The sequence below is a fragment of the Apodemus sylvaticus genome, chromosome 10 (assembly GCF_947179515.1).
Source record: "Apodemus sylvaticus chromosome 10, mApoSyl1.1, whole genome shotgun sequence".
In the NCBI taxonomy this organism is placed as follows: domain Eukaryota; kingdom Metazoa; phylum Chordata; class Mammalia; order Rodentia; family Muridae; genus Apodemus; species Apodemus sylvaticus.
In genome coordinates, this window is record NC_067481.1 from 38,056,291 (window position 1) to 38,073,535 (window position 17,245).

Below are 17,245 nucleotides of genomic sequence, written 5' to 3' on the forward strand. Positions count from 1 at the left end.
CACAGACTCCATCAAAAGGGGCTGAACCATGTGAGGTGGCCCAGGGGAATTTCACACAGAAATCTGATTCTCCACAGCTAAGGTCTCTGCTTAGAGCTGGAGAGAGCTGCATACATGTTCACTGTCCTGGCTGGTTCATGAAAGAAACATGGATTTCAAGAGGGAAAATGGGCCTAGAATAACAGCAGGGTGTAGGTACCAAAAAATGCTTCCTCTAGCTGGAAGAGTGGCAATTTCAAAAGTTCGAGGCCACAGAATAGCACCCCATAAACTCTCAGTCTTTGACAGTAAAGCAAGCAGATCAAGTGTGAAAACCTAAAACTTAATTGCTACTCAAAAATCAACTTAAATTCTGTTTTTGCTAAACAACCAAACAACAATACCTAATACAATGGATTAAAAGGTTCTGTGAACTTTGTATTCATGAAACAACTTAACCTAGAGCTGTTGTGGATAACCCTAGGCTTGTATTTTGATGTTAATTCCACTCCTGGGAGGGGCTACAGATGAGGAGTTGCCTTGTGAACTCTTTCCTCACCTTAACTTTTCAAATAAAGGCTTGAGCCAATGATTGAGCTATTAAAAATAGAATAATCCCCCAAGACTGGAAGGATATGGCAAGAACAATACTAGAAGAGCTACTTTAGGAGCAATATAATATGTACTACTATTACCTCAGGTTACCATATCAAATATGTCCAATACAGGGTAATCATTTTATCAACACACATTACTAGTGCCTAATAGTTTTGAGAGCAAAATTAATAATATTGTAGAGATTAAGAATGTAATAAAGGCCCACTAAGGCTTCATCTTAACTAGCACTCACTGTTAGCACTGGCAGATGAAGACTGCCCAAATGTTTGTTCCTTCTTGATCTCAAAAGTCCCGTGTGATGATCTGATGCACAAACGCCAGCACAGCCTGCCTCCCTGCCTGTAGCATGCAGCAACCACACTTTTCAACTTAAAGCAGAAAAATAAGAATGAGCTTTCAAAAAAAACCCTACCTTGAAGTTAAGGTATTAGGCTAGATATAGACAGTTTGATAAGATCTAACATACAATCAATAAACCAAAATGAACAAATAACTCCTAAAAGTAAGAAAACGGACAAAGCCGTGAGCACTGCGCTGGAGTCAAGCAGCTGTTTGAAACGGCTTCCTCTCTCTTTCAGGTTAAGCCTCAATAAACCAGCCATTTGTGGGGACGATGAAGCCTCCAAAGGATTAAACCAGCCATTTGTGGGGACTGTGATACCTCCATAGGATTAAGATCTTCTCCAATTCAACTCTGACTACTGTAGAATTACTGATGAATCTACTTGTAGGAGACTTGGGACAGAAGCCTCCTGTGAGATCTTCAGGCATTCCCCACCACAGCAATGTTCTTCCTTTTAACTGATCTTAGACTAGAGAAAGCTCATTACCACAAACAACTCAGGGATTCACCAGGCTTTGCTGAGAACATCTCTATAGTACAATGGAAGTAACCATCGATAAAAAAAATTAGCAATGGTTCCTGTTCCAGAAATTAACACAACACATACTCAGACTGATTGAAAGGCTAGGAAATGAATAACTGTACTAGGCATGGCAGGGTTAAGCTGATGAATCTCTAAGCTTTATGCTTTCCACAGTGAAACTAGCTAAGACAGCATTTGGACTGTCTCTGCTGCCACACATCAGGCATGCTGATACTCCACAGGTTGAGTCAATTGAATCCATACATTGTATTTACGTGCTCTGTCAAGGTTGCTGCTTGGCATTCCAAGTGATCAAAGGCAAACAGTCATCAACCCCATAGCCTTCAATACTATGTTCATTACATTTAATCAAGAGCCAGTTCCACCCTCCAACCCCCACTCACAAACACTAGGAATGTTTGAGTGCCCCGCAGTTTTCAGTAGCAAATAGAGGCACACTGCTGTAAAAAGACAGAAAACTCCAAACAACAAAAGAGGAAAGAAAATGAGCATCACCTCTATAATGTATAAGAAAAAAAATTTGAATAGAAAAGCAATGCTCTGGAAAAATCCTACCTGAGGCAGCATCGATCACTGTGGAAACTCCCCTTCGATCAGAGACTGGACGGGATGACCCTGGCATGCTGACTGGGTCAGAGCGGACCGGCTGGATTCTGCAATGCAATTTAATTTAGTTCACATATGTTACCGGCAAGGAAACTGTCACTTCCTACAACAGACCTTAAATCATGAATGCTGGTATGGCTCAACCCATTAAAGAACCATACCCTCTAACAGCAGACAAGAAAAGGAGCCATAGTCCCAAACTCACACAGAAAAGGAAACTCCAAAAGCTGGCCATTCCCAGCGCCCACCCCCACTCTAACTTCTTGTTAGCTTGTGTCGTTTGGTAGCTTAAGAAATGAATTGAGAAGATAAAACTGAAGTAAAAAAAAGTAATAGAACTGGAAAAGAACCGAGTACTTTATAGAGAATATTTTCCAAAGCAAACATACAAACAGCTCTGACTATTTTGTATTCTATTCAAAAATTCTATTCAATTTTATGAATAGCATCAGAGAAGACAGCAATAATTCAGAAATGTGTGTGTGTGTGTGTGTGTGTGTGTGTGTGTGTGTGTGTGTGTAGTCTCTTTATGTAGTGTAGTCCTGTCTGGCCTCAAACTCATTGAGATGTCCTGACTCTGCCCCCAGGGGTTGGGAATAAAGATGTGCACAGCCACATTCAGCCATCATTTTAAAGACCTGAGACACCCTCACCTGTCATTACTGTTAGTTACATTACTTAGAAGGACGAGTCAAGGTAATCGGCTGTGTTGTGCACCGTGGTCAGACAATGTAGCTACTAAGTAACTTCCATAAAAGTATCGATAATAATGTAAAAATCAACTTGAACCTAAGCAAACTAGCTCATCAAACATAATGTCAAAAGGCTATCAAAAGAAAGGTAATATACCAATTCTGAGTCTCCACCTGCTTTAGAACAAATACTATAAAGACAATGACTACAATTGAAAGGTCTACATGCCACACAATGTAGAGAAATAATACATGCATGTACTTCTGGCAATTCCCACAGTGAGGGTTTACTGCAAATATGCATAGTGTTATTTTAGGAGCAAATATATATATACAGATACAATTACCCAAGAACTACCACTAAAGAGAGCTAAGTTCAGAATGAGATGTCCTAGGTAATAAACGTGTAGGACATAAAGAAGAGGGATGATGGACAGCGGAGCATCAGAGCACACTACACAGTGACATGGCTATCACAGTGTATGCAAATCCATAATATACTATTCACAACAACAAAGTCACCACACAACCCACCACTGCCCACATCAGATGGGCTTCTCTTAGAGGCAGGCAGGGTCTGGATCTGTTCAGCTATGCAGACCAGGCTGGGCTTGAGAAATCTACTGCATTTCTACTGGAATTAAAAGTAACTGAATCTTTAGAATTAGAAGAAAAAGGATAAGCACACCCAGTATAACACCAACCTTAACTGCATATGAAGCAATGGACAGTGTGATGAACAAAAAGAATGCATTATGATTTTTTAAGAATAGACTTCACAGTTTTAAAGAAACAGTAGAGCCAACGTCCTGCCATATGACTAGCGAGACCAGAAGGACTGAAAGCAAACATGGCTTCCGTGGTGCCCTCAAGAGGACAGAGTTTCAAATTCCCAGATACACTGTGCGATGTAAATGGCAAAACTCAACGAACAAATGTTACAGGAGAAAAGAGAAATGAAGAATTAGCCTAGGCCAGGTGGACTACATTACACCCCAAATGCCAGCATTCAAGAGGAGGCGGAGGCAGGAGGACATCCATGAGTTCAAAATCATGTGGACTACACAGTGAATTCCAAGATAACCTGAGCTACCGAATCAATCTCTAAATAAACAAGCAAGCTAATAAAAATTTAAAAATTAAGAAGACACCTTGAATTCTGACTTCAGCAGCAGATCTGTGGGGCTAGTGAAGGCAAGACAGCCTGGGAATGAGAGAAAGAGCTAGTATTCAGACAGTTACAGGGGATCAATGCTTTGGAGACCACCACAAGGAAAGTCAGGAGGGCATTTATGTCTCCACCCCTCTACACATAGATCCCATTTAAATTTTTTGAGAGTCTAATTTAATTTAGCCTGGCAGCAATTTTGTTTTATTTTGAGAAAGGGTCTCTATTACAAAGTCCTGCTGGAAAACTAACTCAAAGATCCAGCTGTCTCTGCTTACCAAGTATTTGAATTAAAGGTCTGTGCCATCACATCTAGCTTAGTTTATTACTTTTTTAAAAAACTGTTATTGCTGTTGACAAAGAAGAAAACCATTTTTATCATGTGGTTGGAAATAATTTCCCATAATTTTATTTTAAAATTATTAAAATAATTTTTAAATATTTTCTATTTTTAAATTTTACATAGGATGTTCTTATGACCTTGTACTCACAAACCACTAATCTTGAATGCTGAAATTAAAGATGTATGCAACTACATCAAGTCAAAATTTATTAACTGATTGATAATTCTCCTCATGGAGATACAGACTGGATTCATTTAGGGTAACCCACTAGCACCTAGCCATATCCCGGTCTGATTCGAACAAGAAGATAAGTGAATGCTGTATTTCATTAAAACGAGCCCTTCAGCACATCTGCACATACGCACACAAAGCATAAACTGGCTGGCTTTTTAAAGTATTCCATTTCAGAACTAAAATATGTGTTGCATTGATCAGCTCCTAAGCAGTGACAGCAAATGACAGGTAACATATAGAGTCAGCAACAGGACACTCCAAAGGAGTCAAAAGGAGAAGTATGAATACTGAGAGGAGACTCATCTCAAAGGAAGACTTGAATCCCTGCACGTAACTTCCTGGCTCCCCTCTCCTACCTGAGGCTGTTAAGATCTAGGTCATCCGTATCAAAGTCCAAGAGCGGCTGTGGTGTGTCACTAGGTCCATGAGATTGCAACACAGAAGAACTAGATGATATGACTGTGGTCTGGCCTGAGGGGTGGATGGTTTTGAACTGGAATTGTGGACCCATCCAAAGGCGCCTGTGGGGTCCAGTGTGTGTCACAATTTCAACCTGAAAAAGAGATACAGTCATGGTTTCAAGGTACTATGGTCTTAACACCCACTTTCCATCTGAGTGAAAAAAAAGACAGTCAGAGAAAAATACCATCAACATTACTTCTTACATGGACATTTCTGAAATCTTTTGACTGGATTTCATCGACAATAAGAATAAACTGTAGGAGGCTGGAGAACGGCTCAGTGGTTTAGAAGATGCACTGTTCTTGCAGAGGACTTCAGTTAGTTCCCAATACCCATAGATGGGTGCTTTACAATGGCTTATGGTGCTAATTCTAGACAATCCAGCACTCTTTCTGAATTCTCAAGTATATAAGCCCCATATACAAACATATGTACACAACTTAAAATCTTAAGATAATCAAACTGTTCCCACAAGAGCCATACTATAATGAAGATCCCAGTATCGGGGATGAGAAGCCTTTTGGACCATTGTATGGAGTTCTCCAGGAGACTCATATTATAGACTATTGCTATTGCCCTTGTATGTGGCCCCAGATGTGAAAGGGAGACACGATGTACTTCAGACATAGAACTTAAAGGATCTTAGCTGGACCTGACCTGAAGGTCCAGGTCTTCCTCAATCCTCAGGTCTTCCCTGAGGACTAGCTTTCATGTACCAGGATTTGTCATGTGAGCTTTCAGCTATGCAAACCAGCTATGATACCTATGTACCACAACAATGACCAGCATGTTCCAAAATATTAATAGCACACTAGTGGCACATCTGTCTTGGTGGTAAGTAACAGCTCACTAATTGGACTAAGACCTGCTAATTGGAAAATCATCCCTGGTACTGAAAACCTAGCCAACTATCTGGGACTAAAACAGTCATACAATTTTGAGGACAACCTATAGCCTCCACTTTACTAGGCTAAATCCCTAACTCAACATTTATCATTATACCTATAAGTAAGTTAGTTCTCAACTGTTATCAAGGTGACTTCTCTTTGCAACAGATGAAAGAACATTACAGAAAACTATCAAATATCAAAATGCAAAGCTGTGGAGCACAGTTTCAATGAATATTTATCTATAACATATCTCTACATCAAAGGCTTAGGGATGATTATGAAAATGGAGACAGAAAGATTCTAAGAGCCAGAGGTACAGGAAGTTTGCTGTGAGAGTGTGTCTCCAACAAAGGATACAGCCACAAAGTCTCACCAACATGGCCGCCTAAACATAATCTACACAAGGATATCACCAACATACATGCTAATATGGAAGGGGGAGTATTCAGAAAGCCTCAACTCTACACAAAACACTACAAGCAATAAGGAATACCGATGGGGGAGAAATAGTCTTTCCTAAGAAAGAGCACACAAATGATTATCCAAAATACCAAATGATCAGCCTGAAAAAAAGTAACATTATACAGATTGAGCAGGTTGTATTTATATTTTTGTGAACAAACACACACCAACCAACAGCAACAACAATTAAAGAGGAAGAGGCCATGAAGTTTAAAGAAAAATGAAAGGCTGGGAGAGTTGTGCATAGGAGGGTTTGAAAGAAGGGAAGGGAAAGGGGAAATAATATAATTATATTATCATCTCAAGAAAAAGTTAGCCGGGCAATGGTGGCACATGCCTTTAATCCCAGCACTCTGGGAGGCAGAGGCAGGTGAATTTCTGAGTTCAGGCCAGCCTGGTCTACAGAAAGTTCCAGGATAGCCAGGGCTATACAGAGAAACCCTGTCTCAAAAAACCAAAAGAAAAAAAAAGAAAAATTTAAGCCAAAATTGTAAAAATAGACATACATTAACATACCCACAAAAAAACACAGTACACCATGTATTCAAAGCACAAAAATCTCATGAAAAGAAAAGGAGCTGTAGATTTGAAAAATGGATTGTCTGCCTCATGTAATTACCATCAGATCCTTAGGGGCTGACATATTTGTAGATTCAGATAAGTCAGTATTTACTGCATGTAGGCATGCAAAGACAGTGACTAAAGCAATCCTTTCAAGTTCTTAAAAACTGTGGAGTTATTCTTGGCTCTCCAATGCTAAGGTAAGGTCCCAAATAATTTCACAGATGAAGCTGCTTTCCCTGTATCATACTGTAATATATTGATGTTGCTTTAAATTATTTGTACATCTAATTTTATATAATTTTTATCTGTATGTATTTGTATGAGGACATGTCACATGTGGGAACATGCCGAAGGAGGGCAAAAGATAGCACAGGGTCCCTAGGAACACAGTTACAGGAAGCTGTGAGCCACCCATTGTGGGAGCTGGAACTCAGGTCCTCTGGAACAGTCGGTGTTCTTAACCACTGAGCTGTCTCCCCAGCCCTCGCATCTATTTTTAAATAAAGAAGTTAATATGTTTTCTCTCATGTAACCAACACCTGATCAAAATGTTTTGTTAACTGTCATAAACATTGACACAGGGATTTACACACGGTAAACAGTAATTCAAACTTTTATAAGCATCATGCTCTATGTAAAGGGTGAGGAAGTTGCAGGGATTAGCCTCAACAGTGTAAGAAAAAAAGCAAATTGAAGACAGGGGGAACCTGAATATCACTACAAAACAATCTTTGGAATAACGGTTTATACAAATCTTCAGCAAAAATCAACTATACTTCTGGCCAGACTTGGCATTGCTGTATTCACCTCTCTGAAAAGGCTTTATGAAGTGGCTTCCCACATTGCTTAAGTCCGTGTCCAGAACTATTTATATTTAATTATGTTTCTCAGATTATGACAATTGGGTCTGAACAAAACACAACTGATGAGGTTCAGAATATGGCTGTGTGTGTGTGTGTGTGTGTGTGTGTGTGTGTGTGTGTGTGATCTAATGATGGGGAAAGATGCAGATCAAGGACAATGATTTCTCTTTCTGGGAGTTGCATTCAGCAATGTAAATTAGGCCACTGATAAAGAAAGAACTGTGTGTATTTTAAGCTCAAAACCATCAGTGTCACAGAGCCGAGAGGTAAACAGATGCCTGTACAACCTCACTGAGGCGATAGCCAGATGTTGCCATGCTCACACTCCTGTTGTGAGCAGGACGAACATATTGTATACACTTTCACACTGACAGCACACATTAGCCCTGCTTCTAACAGAAAAACTGAAGTGAAGGACAGTGGTTTCTTTGCCAGAGCTCTAACACCAAGCTTGTGCACAATGGGATATTTTGTCTTGGGATCACAAGGAGAGGAAGGGCTTCAGCATGTGGGGAGCCGGACCACCATTACAGAGCATCTGTGAGCATAGCTGAGGTAATGGAATAAATACACACAATGTAGAAATGGTTTATCCCTCCAGTTTCTAGAGTCACTTCAGCTTTCAGGCTATCTTCCCCGAGAACACCACAAAGGGTTGCACTTCCCAGAGGCACCTGTCTGATAAAAGCTGTCACACTAGTAATGTGATACAGGTCATTATCCTCCCCAGTGATGTCAGACTGCAGACAGACACAACAGCATCTGTAAGAAAGTCACTGTAATTGCTCCACTGTGAAATCTGCCTGAGTCTCTTTTACTTCAAAGCACTGCACTTGAAGACAAAGTCACCTGGTAAGGCAAGGAGTGGCTGGGCTGAGGCTACAGCAGCATGGCAAGGAAAGGGATCCCAGCAGGAACTATGCACAAAATAATGCTCAGCTTCCCTTACAAAAGCATTTAGACATTTGTATGCTCTACATCAAAGCAAACATTTGCATGAACAAAGATAAATGTCAATAAAATCCAATGTGTGGAAACTTACAGCAATGTTTCTGAGACTTTCTTTTTCTCATTAATTTATTTATTCACGTTATATCCCGATTGCAGCCCCTACTTTCACTCAGTTCCCTCTTCCCCTTCTCCTCTAAGAAAAGGGAGGGCCCACGTGAGTACCAACCTACCCTGATACATAAAGTCACCACAGGTCTGCACACATCCTGTCCCACTGAGGCCAGACAAGGCAGCCCAGTTGGGGGAACAGCATCCACAAGCAGGCAACATAGTCAGTGACAGCCCCCTCTCCAGTTGTTGGGGGACCCACCTGAGGACCAAGCTGCACATCTGCTACATTAAGTGTGGGGGACCTAGGCCCAGTCCATGTGCGATCTTTTGGTTTGGTGGCACCAAAGAGTCCAGGTTAGTCGGCTCTGTTGGTTTTCTTGTAGAGGCCATATCCCCCCCTTGTCCCTCAAATCTTCCCCCAACTTGAGACATTCTTAAAATGGAAATATAATGCCCAGGGACCAATTCTCTCCATTTTTCAGTAAGGAAAAGAATAAACACAGATTTATGTTCTCCCTTATTGTAGTAGCCCTGATATATTTACCTGGGAAAGCCATTCTTCATCTTCCTGTCCACTATGGTCAGAGGCTAAACTGTCATAGGACCCATGTCGAGTAATGGGACCAGGACTTCCAGGAGTAAGCGCTACAGGAGAAAGAAAAAAAAAAGGACTTAAACTTTGTGCATAGGAGATACAGATAATAACATAATCAGCTCAAATAGATTCTATAACATAAAACACAGAAGCAATTCAAAGAACTAATGATCAAGCAAGTTCATAGAAATATTTCCCACTTAACAGTAAATGCTGGGCAGGCATGTTGGTAAATGCTACTCAGTACTCAGAAGGCTGCTGGAGAGAATATCCTGAGGTCAGCTGGGGCAACAGGAAGAGGCAACATTAAAACAAACAAACAAACAACAGCTGTGGAAAATTAGTGACAATAAGACCTTGAAAAGAGTGACTAACTCCATGCACACACCTATCACCTTCAGTTCAACAAGATGATACGCCTACCTGCTGGCCAGTGGCCTGCTATGGGTTCAAAGAACCAGAACCCATTCATTACTTTCATCTACAGCAAAGGCATAAAAATGCATGATGTTTGATTAAGAAACACTTTCAATTACAGCAAAAACTAATTTATTTTACATATTGTCTTTCTTGGCTATTTCAAGTAAGTTCCATAATTCTTCAGCATTAAGATATAGTTGAAACTAGTCTGCATTCTTCTATAAAGGGAACCTTTAGTTAGTAAAAGAAATAGATTTTTTTTTCATTTACTGGTGTCTGCTTGTTGGAAACAGGTTTTGTGGGGTTTTTTGTTGTTGTTATTGTTGTTTTTTTAATGCAGCCCAGTCTGGCCTCAACATCACTCTGCATCTAAACTAAGCATGACTTTGAACTACACAGGGTCTTACTGTATACCTATGGCTAATCTGGAACTCACAGAGAACCCCCTGCCTCTACCTTCTGAATGACAGGCCCAGGCTTGACATTTTGCTGAGAAAACAGCATCTGAACCAACACTAGGTGTCTGCATTGCTAGGGATCTGATCAAGGGCTTCCTGCATGCTAAATAAGCACTATACAAACAACAACCATTTCTGACAGTCCCTGAGTTCCCTCTGTGTCCACAACCTCACTGTTTCTATGCATCTCTTTCCAGCCCTACTTTTAAAAATACTTCATTTTTTAAAAGCACTTTTAGGTACACAGTATAACTGGATTTCTCCCTTCAGAGAAAACAAGCGATGGGGTTAACTGGAAAATAGAACAAAAGAAAAGCTATGGGGAACAGGGGAGGGAAGGCAGGAGATGAGTAATAAAGAACCACAGAATATGACAGGAAACAATCTCACACCTAAATTTCCTTAGGCTAAACTACTAAAAAGAAAACAAGCAATATAAATATTCTTCCTACAGATTCCATGAAACACTTAACACATTCTCCTATAAACAGTAAAGTAAAACAATCTTATTTGATGATGCCAGATAAGGTATAAAAAGAACAAAATCAAGAAACATTGAGAAGGAAAAGGAGAAGGAAGAGGAGGAGGAAGAAGAGGAGAAAGTGGAGGAGGAGGAGGATACTATACACAACAAAGACAAGGTATGGCCCAAGGCAAGATTTTAAAAGACACAAGCCCATAAAACTTTATCTGAACTTGTTTCAAGAAAAGAAATAAGATCTAATTTAGTGGTTATGGCCAGACATAAACATAGTGTGGAAATGTAAGATTTGCAATAGTCCAAACCATTAACTGCTAGCTCTTCAAAATCACAGGCATGCTGATGTTTAGCACGAAGCCCAAATTATCACAAAGCCACACAACCACATCATTTATGATGACAAACAAAAAAGTAACATAACAATTTTCCATTATTTTCTATTGTTCCAACCTTCTTTTGGAACTAATTGTTATATACTGTAGATGGTAAGTCAACTTTTTTTTTTCAAAAACAATGTTCCTAAATCATTCATCAATTTTGTTTGATGTTTGTTTGATTCTTGTCACAGACAGAGAACCAAAAGGAACCCTAACTTTCCTGTCCTGCCTTAAGTGAAAAGCTGAAACATTGTATTCTAGAGTAAGTGATGGCCACAGATGGTGTGACACTTACTAGGGCTTATGGAGCTGTGGCCGTTATGGTGGCAGGGATGGAGTGGACTACAGCCAGGACAACAGCCGGCCTCGAGACAGCAGTTTACTGGTTTACTGTACTATTTTATCTGGTTATGGGTATGCTTGGAATTTCCCATAGCAGTGGGGGAGGATGAGGAAGTGGGGTGGAGGAGGAGCCGCTCTGTCCTGTCTGCTTTACAAAGGAAGTAGTAAATATTCCAAATATACAACTCAGAAATGAATTCTTTGTATATATGAAGTAGTGACAATAAATAAGTCTCCTTTAAACTGCCAGAAAAAAGGACAAGGAAACCATGAATTGAATCTCCTTCTGGAGATTTTAAGAGGGCCTTTTGCTCACTAGTTTGCTCTGGAAAATCACAATATAGAAAATTAAAATAAAGTGTATTTTTCATACTAGATGAATATCTGGGCTGGAGAGATGGCTCAGTTGTTGAGAGCACTGGCTGTTCTTCCTGAAAATCTAGGGTTCAATTTCCAGGGTCCATGTGGCAGCTCGTAGCTGTCCTGACACCTGTTCCAGGGGATCCAACACCTTCACACAGACATACAGGAAGGCAAAACACCAATGTATATGAAAAGTAAAAATAACATTTATGTCTTAGGGAGGGAATTAACACAGGAGACATTTATGAGGGAGGTCACAGGGAAAAATAACTGCAAACATTGAATCTAGTAGGAAGGGAAAAAAAGTCAAAAGGAAAGTCTGACTGAACCTGAACTATACACTTTTTAACCATTCCTTAGGATTAGAAATGAAACCAATCCTCTGCTGAGTGATATGGAATGTGGTTGGGAGTTGACAGAATCTCAACTACTCTGTTAGAAACTGCTGGAAAGCATGAAGAACGCCTGGCCTATCAACATGTGAAGATGCTCACTTAGGCAGGTAGAGCATTTCGTACATGTGTAAAAGTAACAGGCAAAGTTCAGAGGAGCACAAAACAGGAAGCAGAGACAGGGTACTAGGGAACATTGTGTCTACTAATAACCAATAATCTCATTAGATACTGGGCCAAGTAGTTGATACCAAAAGGAATGGAATGTCACCAAACCTTATCTTACAGCTTTTTTTAATACAAAATTCAGATGCAACATTAGAAAGGATTACAATGATTCATTTTTCACATTTTTAATAATGTAGGTAGGCATAAAGAACTATTTTAATTCTAAAATGAGTTTTAATTCATTTTTATGTATGTGTGTATGTATACTTGAGTATATGTTCATATGTAAGCCTCACACATATAAGAGCCTACAGAGCTAAGCAGGGGCTGATAGATCATTAAGAACTAGAGCCATAGGTAGTAACAAGTAACAAGGAATGCCATGTGGGTGCTAGGAACTGAAACCAGGTCCTCTACAAGGGCAATAAGCATTGTTATGTACCGGGCCTTCTCTACAGCACCAAAATTGAGACTATTCTTGATCCTACTTAAAGTTGGTTATCTTGCAAACCCATCTTGAAAGAAACAAAACACATTACCAACTACCTGAAGAAAAATCGTTAACACTTTTACAAACAATAATCAGATTTTTTATTTTTCTAGATTTATTTATTTTATGTATATGAATGTGTTGCTTGCATGTATGTATGTGTACTACGTTTTGGGCATGTTACCTTCCCATGGAGGTAAGAACATCCCCTGGAATTAGAGTCATAATTGTAAGCCAGCATGTAATGCTGGAACCTCTACGAGAGCAGCAAGTGCTCTTAAGACCATGGAGCATTTCTAGTCTTTTATCAGCTACTTTTAGAAAAGGAGAAGGAACTTCAAGATGTACAGAACACTGTTTATATCCCTACTACTGCTACAGGAATTATAGTGCATCTTATCAAGCTACACGCAAAAGAAATACTGTCAATTTACTTTAAAATAGCACCAGGCAGGCACAGGCTGAGCAGACTGTTACAGGGTAACTGCGAACCAGACTGTTTATAGTGTGTGTTCTCGGAGACACAGAGATGCAGAAAGCAAGTAAACAAAAACAGCAGCAACAGCAAAGCTCAGCGAGTGTGCTGTGCTGCCAGACGGGGAGGTATGGTGCACAAGCACTGACTAACTGCAGAGACTGAGATGAGGGAGGGTGCCCGTCAGACACAACTCAAGTGCTGACCTCACACGACCTCACTCTCCAGGTGAAAGAGTCCTACCCACTTTAAATCTATGCTGAGAAACAAAACCAAATTTAGATCTACTTAAGAACACAATTAGAAACCCACATTATATGTGTATCAGGAGCACCAGCAAGGTCAGGCTGGCAGTGGACTGTTGTGAATATACTTTAGATTTAGGGTCAGAGTGTTTGTTTTCCATACCCTACGAAATCCCCACCCAATGGAAAGCGATGAAAAGCTCCTCCAAGCTGAAGTCCTTGGTGAGGACCTAAGAAGCCAATAATGTGCCAGCAGTTTTTAGTCCTTTAGGTTATTTTAGGGAACAATGAGTATTTTTCTAGCTACAGAGAACTTTGTGATTCCAATGACATCATGCTGCCCTGAATGAAGTAGCTCCCACTGAAGGTTCACTCAAAGGGCAATGGTGACAAACTCTCATTCAAGGACAAACTTTCACATATATTTGGTTCTTATTAAAAGCAGCGTTTATTTAGCGAGCATACAATATTACAGTGCTCTGAAGCAAACTCTGCTTCCAATGAGAAACCACTTCAAACTTCAGGCAAATGTAGCTTCTTATTTCTTTCCTGTAGAAATAAAAATCTGCCTTTAAAAACCAAGTCTCCCTAACAAACAAACAACGGGCAAGATGAACAATTTGATCCCAATGAGCCAACCATCCCAGAAGAAAACACAACCACCACAGCCTGTGCAGAAAGTAGTAACCTGAGTCCAAACACTTAAACAAATCATTTTATACCTATCAAAGTAACAACATTTTGTTTTTTTTCAATGACTATGAAAAAAAGGAGAAAGTCATCAGCTAAAAAAATAACACATCTAAAATACCTGAAACCATGGTTAGTATTAGAACCCACTGCTACAAACACCATGAACGGAGGAGCACCAGGAGCTCACTGAATTTCTGAGGTGCAGCCTCATTTCAGACCTGCTTGTTAGCAGGCCTGCTTTACAACAGCCCAACAACAGTAGTGTGACAATACATACAGAAACAAGCTTCTCCAACATTTATATTAAATGGATCAATGATCTTCCCTGCACTTTGGCCCTAGGGTACCATAGATGCTCACTAATTAATTATTAAAAGTTTTCTTGCATTCAGTCATTGCCGGACTCTGGTTTCACTTTCCTTTTCTTCCACATTCCCAGAAGAACAGTCACCAAGCAATGTATAATTAGAAAAATGACATATACTTATTGTCTACAAGAGAATACACTTCCCTGAATAGCCTTCAACTCCGGGTACATCTTATCCCTCTCTCGACAGTTTCCTTTTCCAGATTCCCAAGCTCTCATTCCATCGCATGACTAAAGGACCTTTCATTTGTTATTCTTGTTACCCTAGAGGTCATTTTGCATTGTGTATCTGGACAAGTGATATCTGGAGGCAGCCTGGCAGGGCTCAGCATGAGCGGAAAGATCTCGTAAAGTGAAGAACATAACAGAGCCTAATGGACTGCCATTCTGGCCAGATCAGCAGCTCTGCTAAGCAAAAGTTCAAAACCATCCATCCCAACACACAACTTGGAATTAAACAGACAGACTTTGACAATGTCTTCAAGACATCTGCAACTAAGGTCAAAGAAGAGCTACCTAACCAGATGTCCACACTGCCAACCTAATATGTGTATCTGCAACTCACTCAGCAAAAAACTTCAACACATACACACGTGTTATGACAGCAGGATAATTAAAAAGCAAGTCCCCCTTACTTCAGTAACTACAAGATCTTGCTTAGAATTCTTGAATTAACACTATTATATTACAGTTATGGAGCAGCATAAGACCAGAGACATACCAGGAGCCTCCCGGGAAGTGGTGAGGAGGGTTAAGGGACAGGGGAGGACTTCTACATTAAACAAACAGTGATGCATTTGAACTTGCATGGATCATGTATCTATATAAAAATAGGTACTTAATACAGACCCTAGGAATAAGAGAAGTTCAGTGAACAGGGTCAGTAGAGCAAGTCCAGCAAGGACAGGAACTGAAAGCAATTAATGCAAAGTGAGGAATGACTGTGGCGGTGTCGGAAACCAAGGAACTCACTGTGCTCGGTTATATGTCTTCCCTACTGTATTAGAGGAGACAAGGTGCTATTTCTCCTCTGCATACACCTACTTATTAAACCATACATATACCTACTTATTAATATTTACATTAATATATAAACTATATAGTTATGTACTTACATATAATACATATAATTTACATATATTATGATGTATACATGAATAATCTATTTACATATCAAATAATATGAAAAATAACTACATGTTCAAATATGTGATCATGAAGAAGGGTTACTTGATAGATGTAGAAACACCCAGTTTTAAATTCTATAAAGAACCAAGAGCTACACTTGGGCCTGGTGCCACTGACCTGTAATCTAGCTTCATGGGAAGCTGAGGCAGGAGAATTGTAAGTTCAAAGTCATTATGGTCAACAGAGTAAGTTGCCTAGGTAACAAGATGAGACCTTTAATTTTATTAAAAGTGAAAAAAGAAGGGGGTGGTAACTGAGATAAAGAAGATCACTGCCAATATGCATGACCTAAGGCTCCTCCCACAGACTCGTGGTGTACAGAAGAGACTCTAGAAAGTTCTCTGACTTTCAGGCACAGAACACAATGTGGGTACATGCAAAGCCCCACCATGGGGTGTGGGTAGCGGGTGGGGGCTGGGGCATGGGAGACGAGCAGTGGGGAAAAGAGGCCTAGGGTGCAGCTCAGCAGCAAAGGTCGCTCTAGCACATGCGAAGATCTGCAGCCACCCGGCAGAGGATCGAGGCAAAGGGAGGAAGATGTAGGGAGAGACAGACAGACAGGCAGACAGAGACAAAGACTGATCTGAGTAGATCAGTAACAGTAGCTGATCTTTAACAGTTGCTACAGCCTCACAACTAATTGCTTTAATTCACACACATGCATTATAGTTGCACTTCTTACAACAATAATCAATTCTTTTTTTATAGTCAAAGATTATAAATGTGCCAGACTTTATAAAAGAATAATGTAAGAAAGGGTATATACTTTGAACTGATGAAAAATGAAAGAAACATTCATTTGGCTCTTTAATAATCAGACAATAAGATTTTGCCACAAAACAAAACAAAAACAGATAAATTCTGGGATGACAAAGAACTCACCTGGAAACTCAGTGGCCTGGGCCTGATCACCAGCACCAAGAAACACACTCATAAGACCAAACAAAAACAAAACAGAGCAGAGGGACCATTTACAAAAGCAAAAGTCATTTTGCACAGAGTTAATGTAGTGTCTTCCATACTTTACTTGTTTACTGCCAAATACTATTCTAGGAAAGTCTAGGTCATTATACAGCAGGAAGAAATAAATAGACATTTTCTCTTGCATAAGTGAAAGAGGCAAAGTTATCTTGGCATGAAAAGAGAAAAGCTTTTAGACCCTGGAAGACACCAACATTTTTAACCCATACAAAGGAACATATTTCAGAATCCTTATAAATAATCATTAAAGATACACAATATGTTCCTTTAAGTCCAAACAAATCGGTTAAAAACACAGAAGCAAGAAAATCACCCTGACTAACAATCACCCAAGGCTCTCTCCAAAAGCAAAAGAACATTATCCAAAATTTGATCTTCT

At 39.9% G+C, this 17,245-nt stretch overlaps 1 protein-coding gene across 4 annotated transcripts in view; it reads right to left on the bottom strand.

The window, feature by feature from the left end:
• Bcas3 (BCAS3 microtubule associated cell migration factor) overlaps positions 1-17,245 on the bottom strand; it is a 485,645-nt gene that overhangs the window by 258,586 nt on the left and 209,814 nt on the right. For all 4 annotated transcript variants that reach the window (XM_052197918.1, XM_052197921.1, XM_052197919.1 and 1 more), the window contains exons 20-22: positions 9,376-9,476; positions 4,885-5,081; positions 2,040-2,137 (exon numbers count right to left, since the gene is read on the bottom strand). In XM_052197918.1, the coding sequence (XP_052053878.1) occupies positions 2,040-2,137; positions 4,885-5,081; positions 9,376-9,476 (396 nt within the window). The remainder of the gene's footprint in view (positions 1-2,039; positions 2,138-4,884; positions 5,082-9,375; positions 9,477-17,245) is intronic.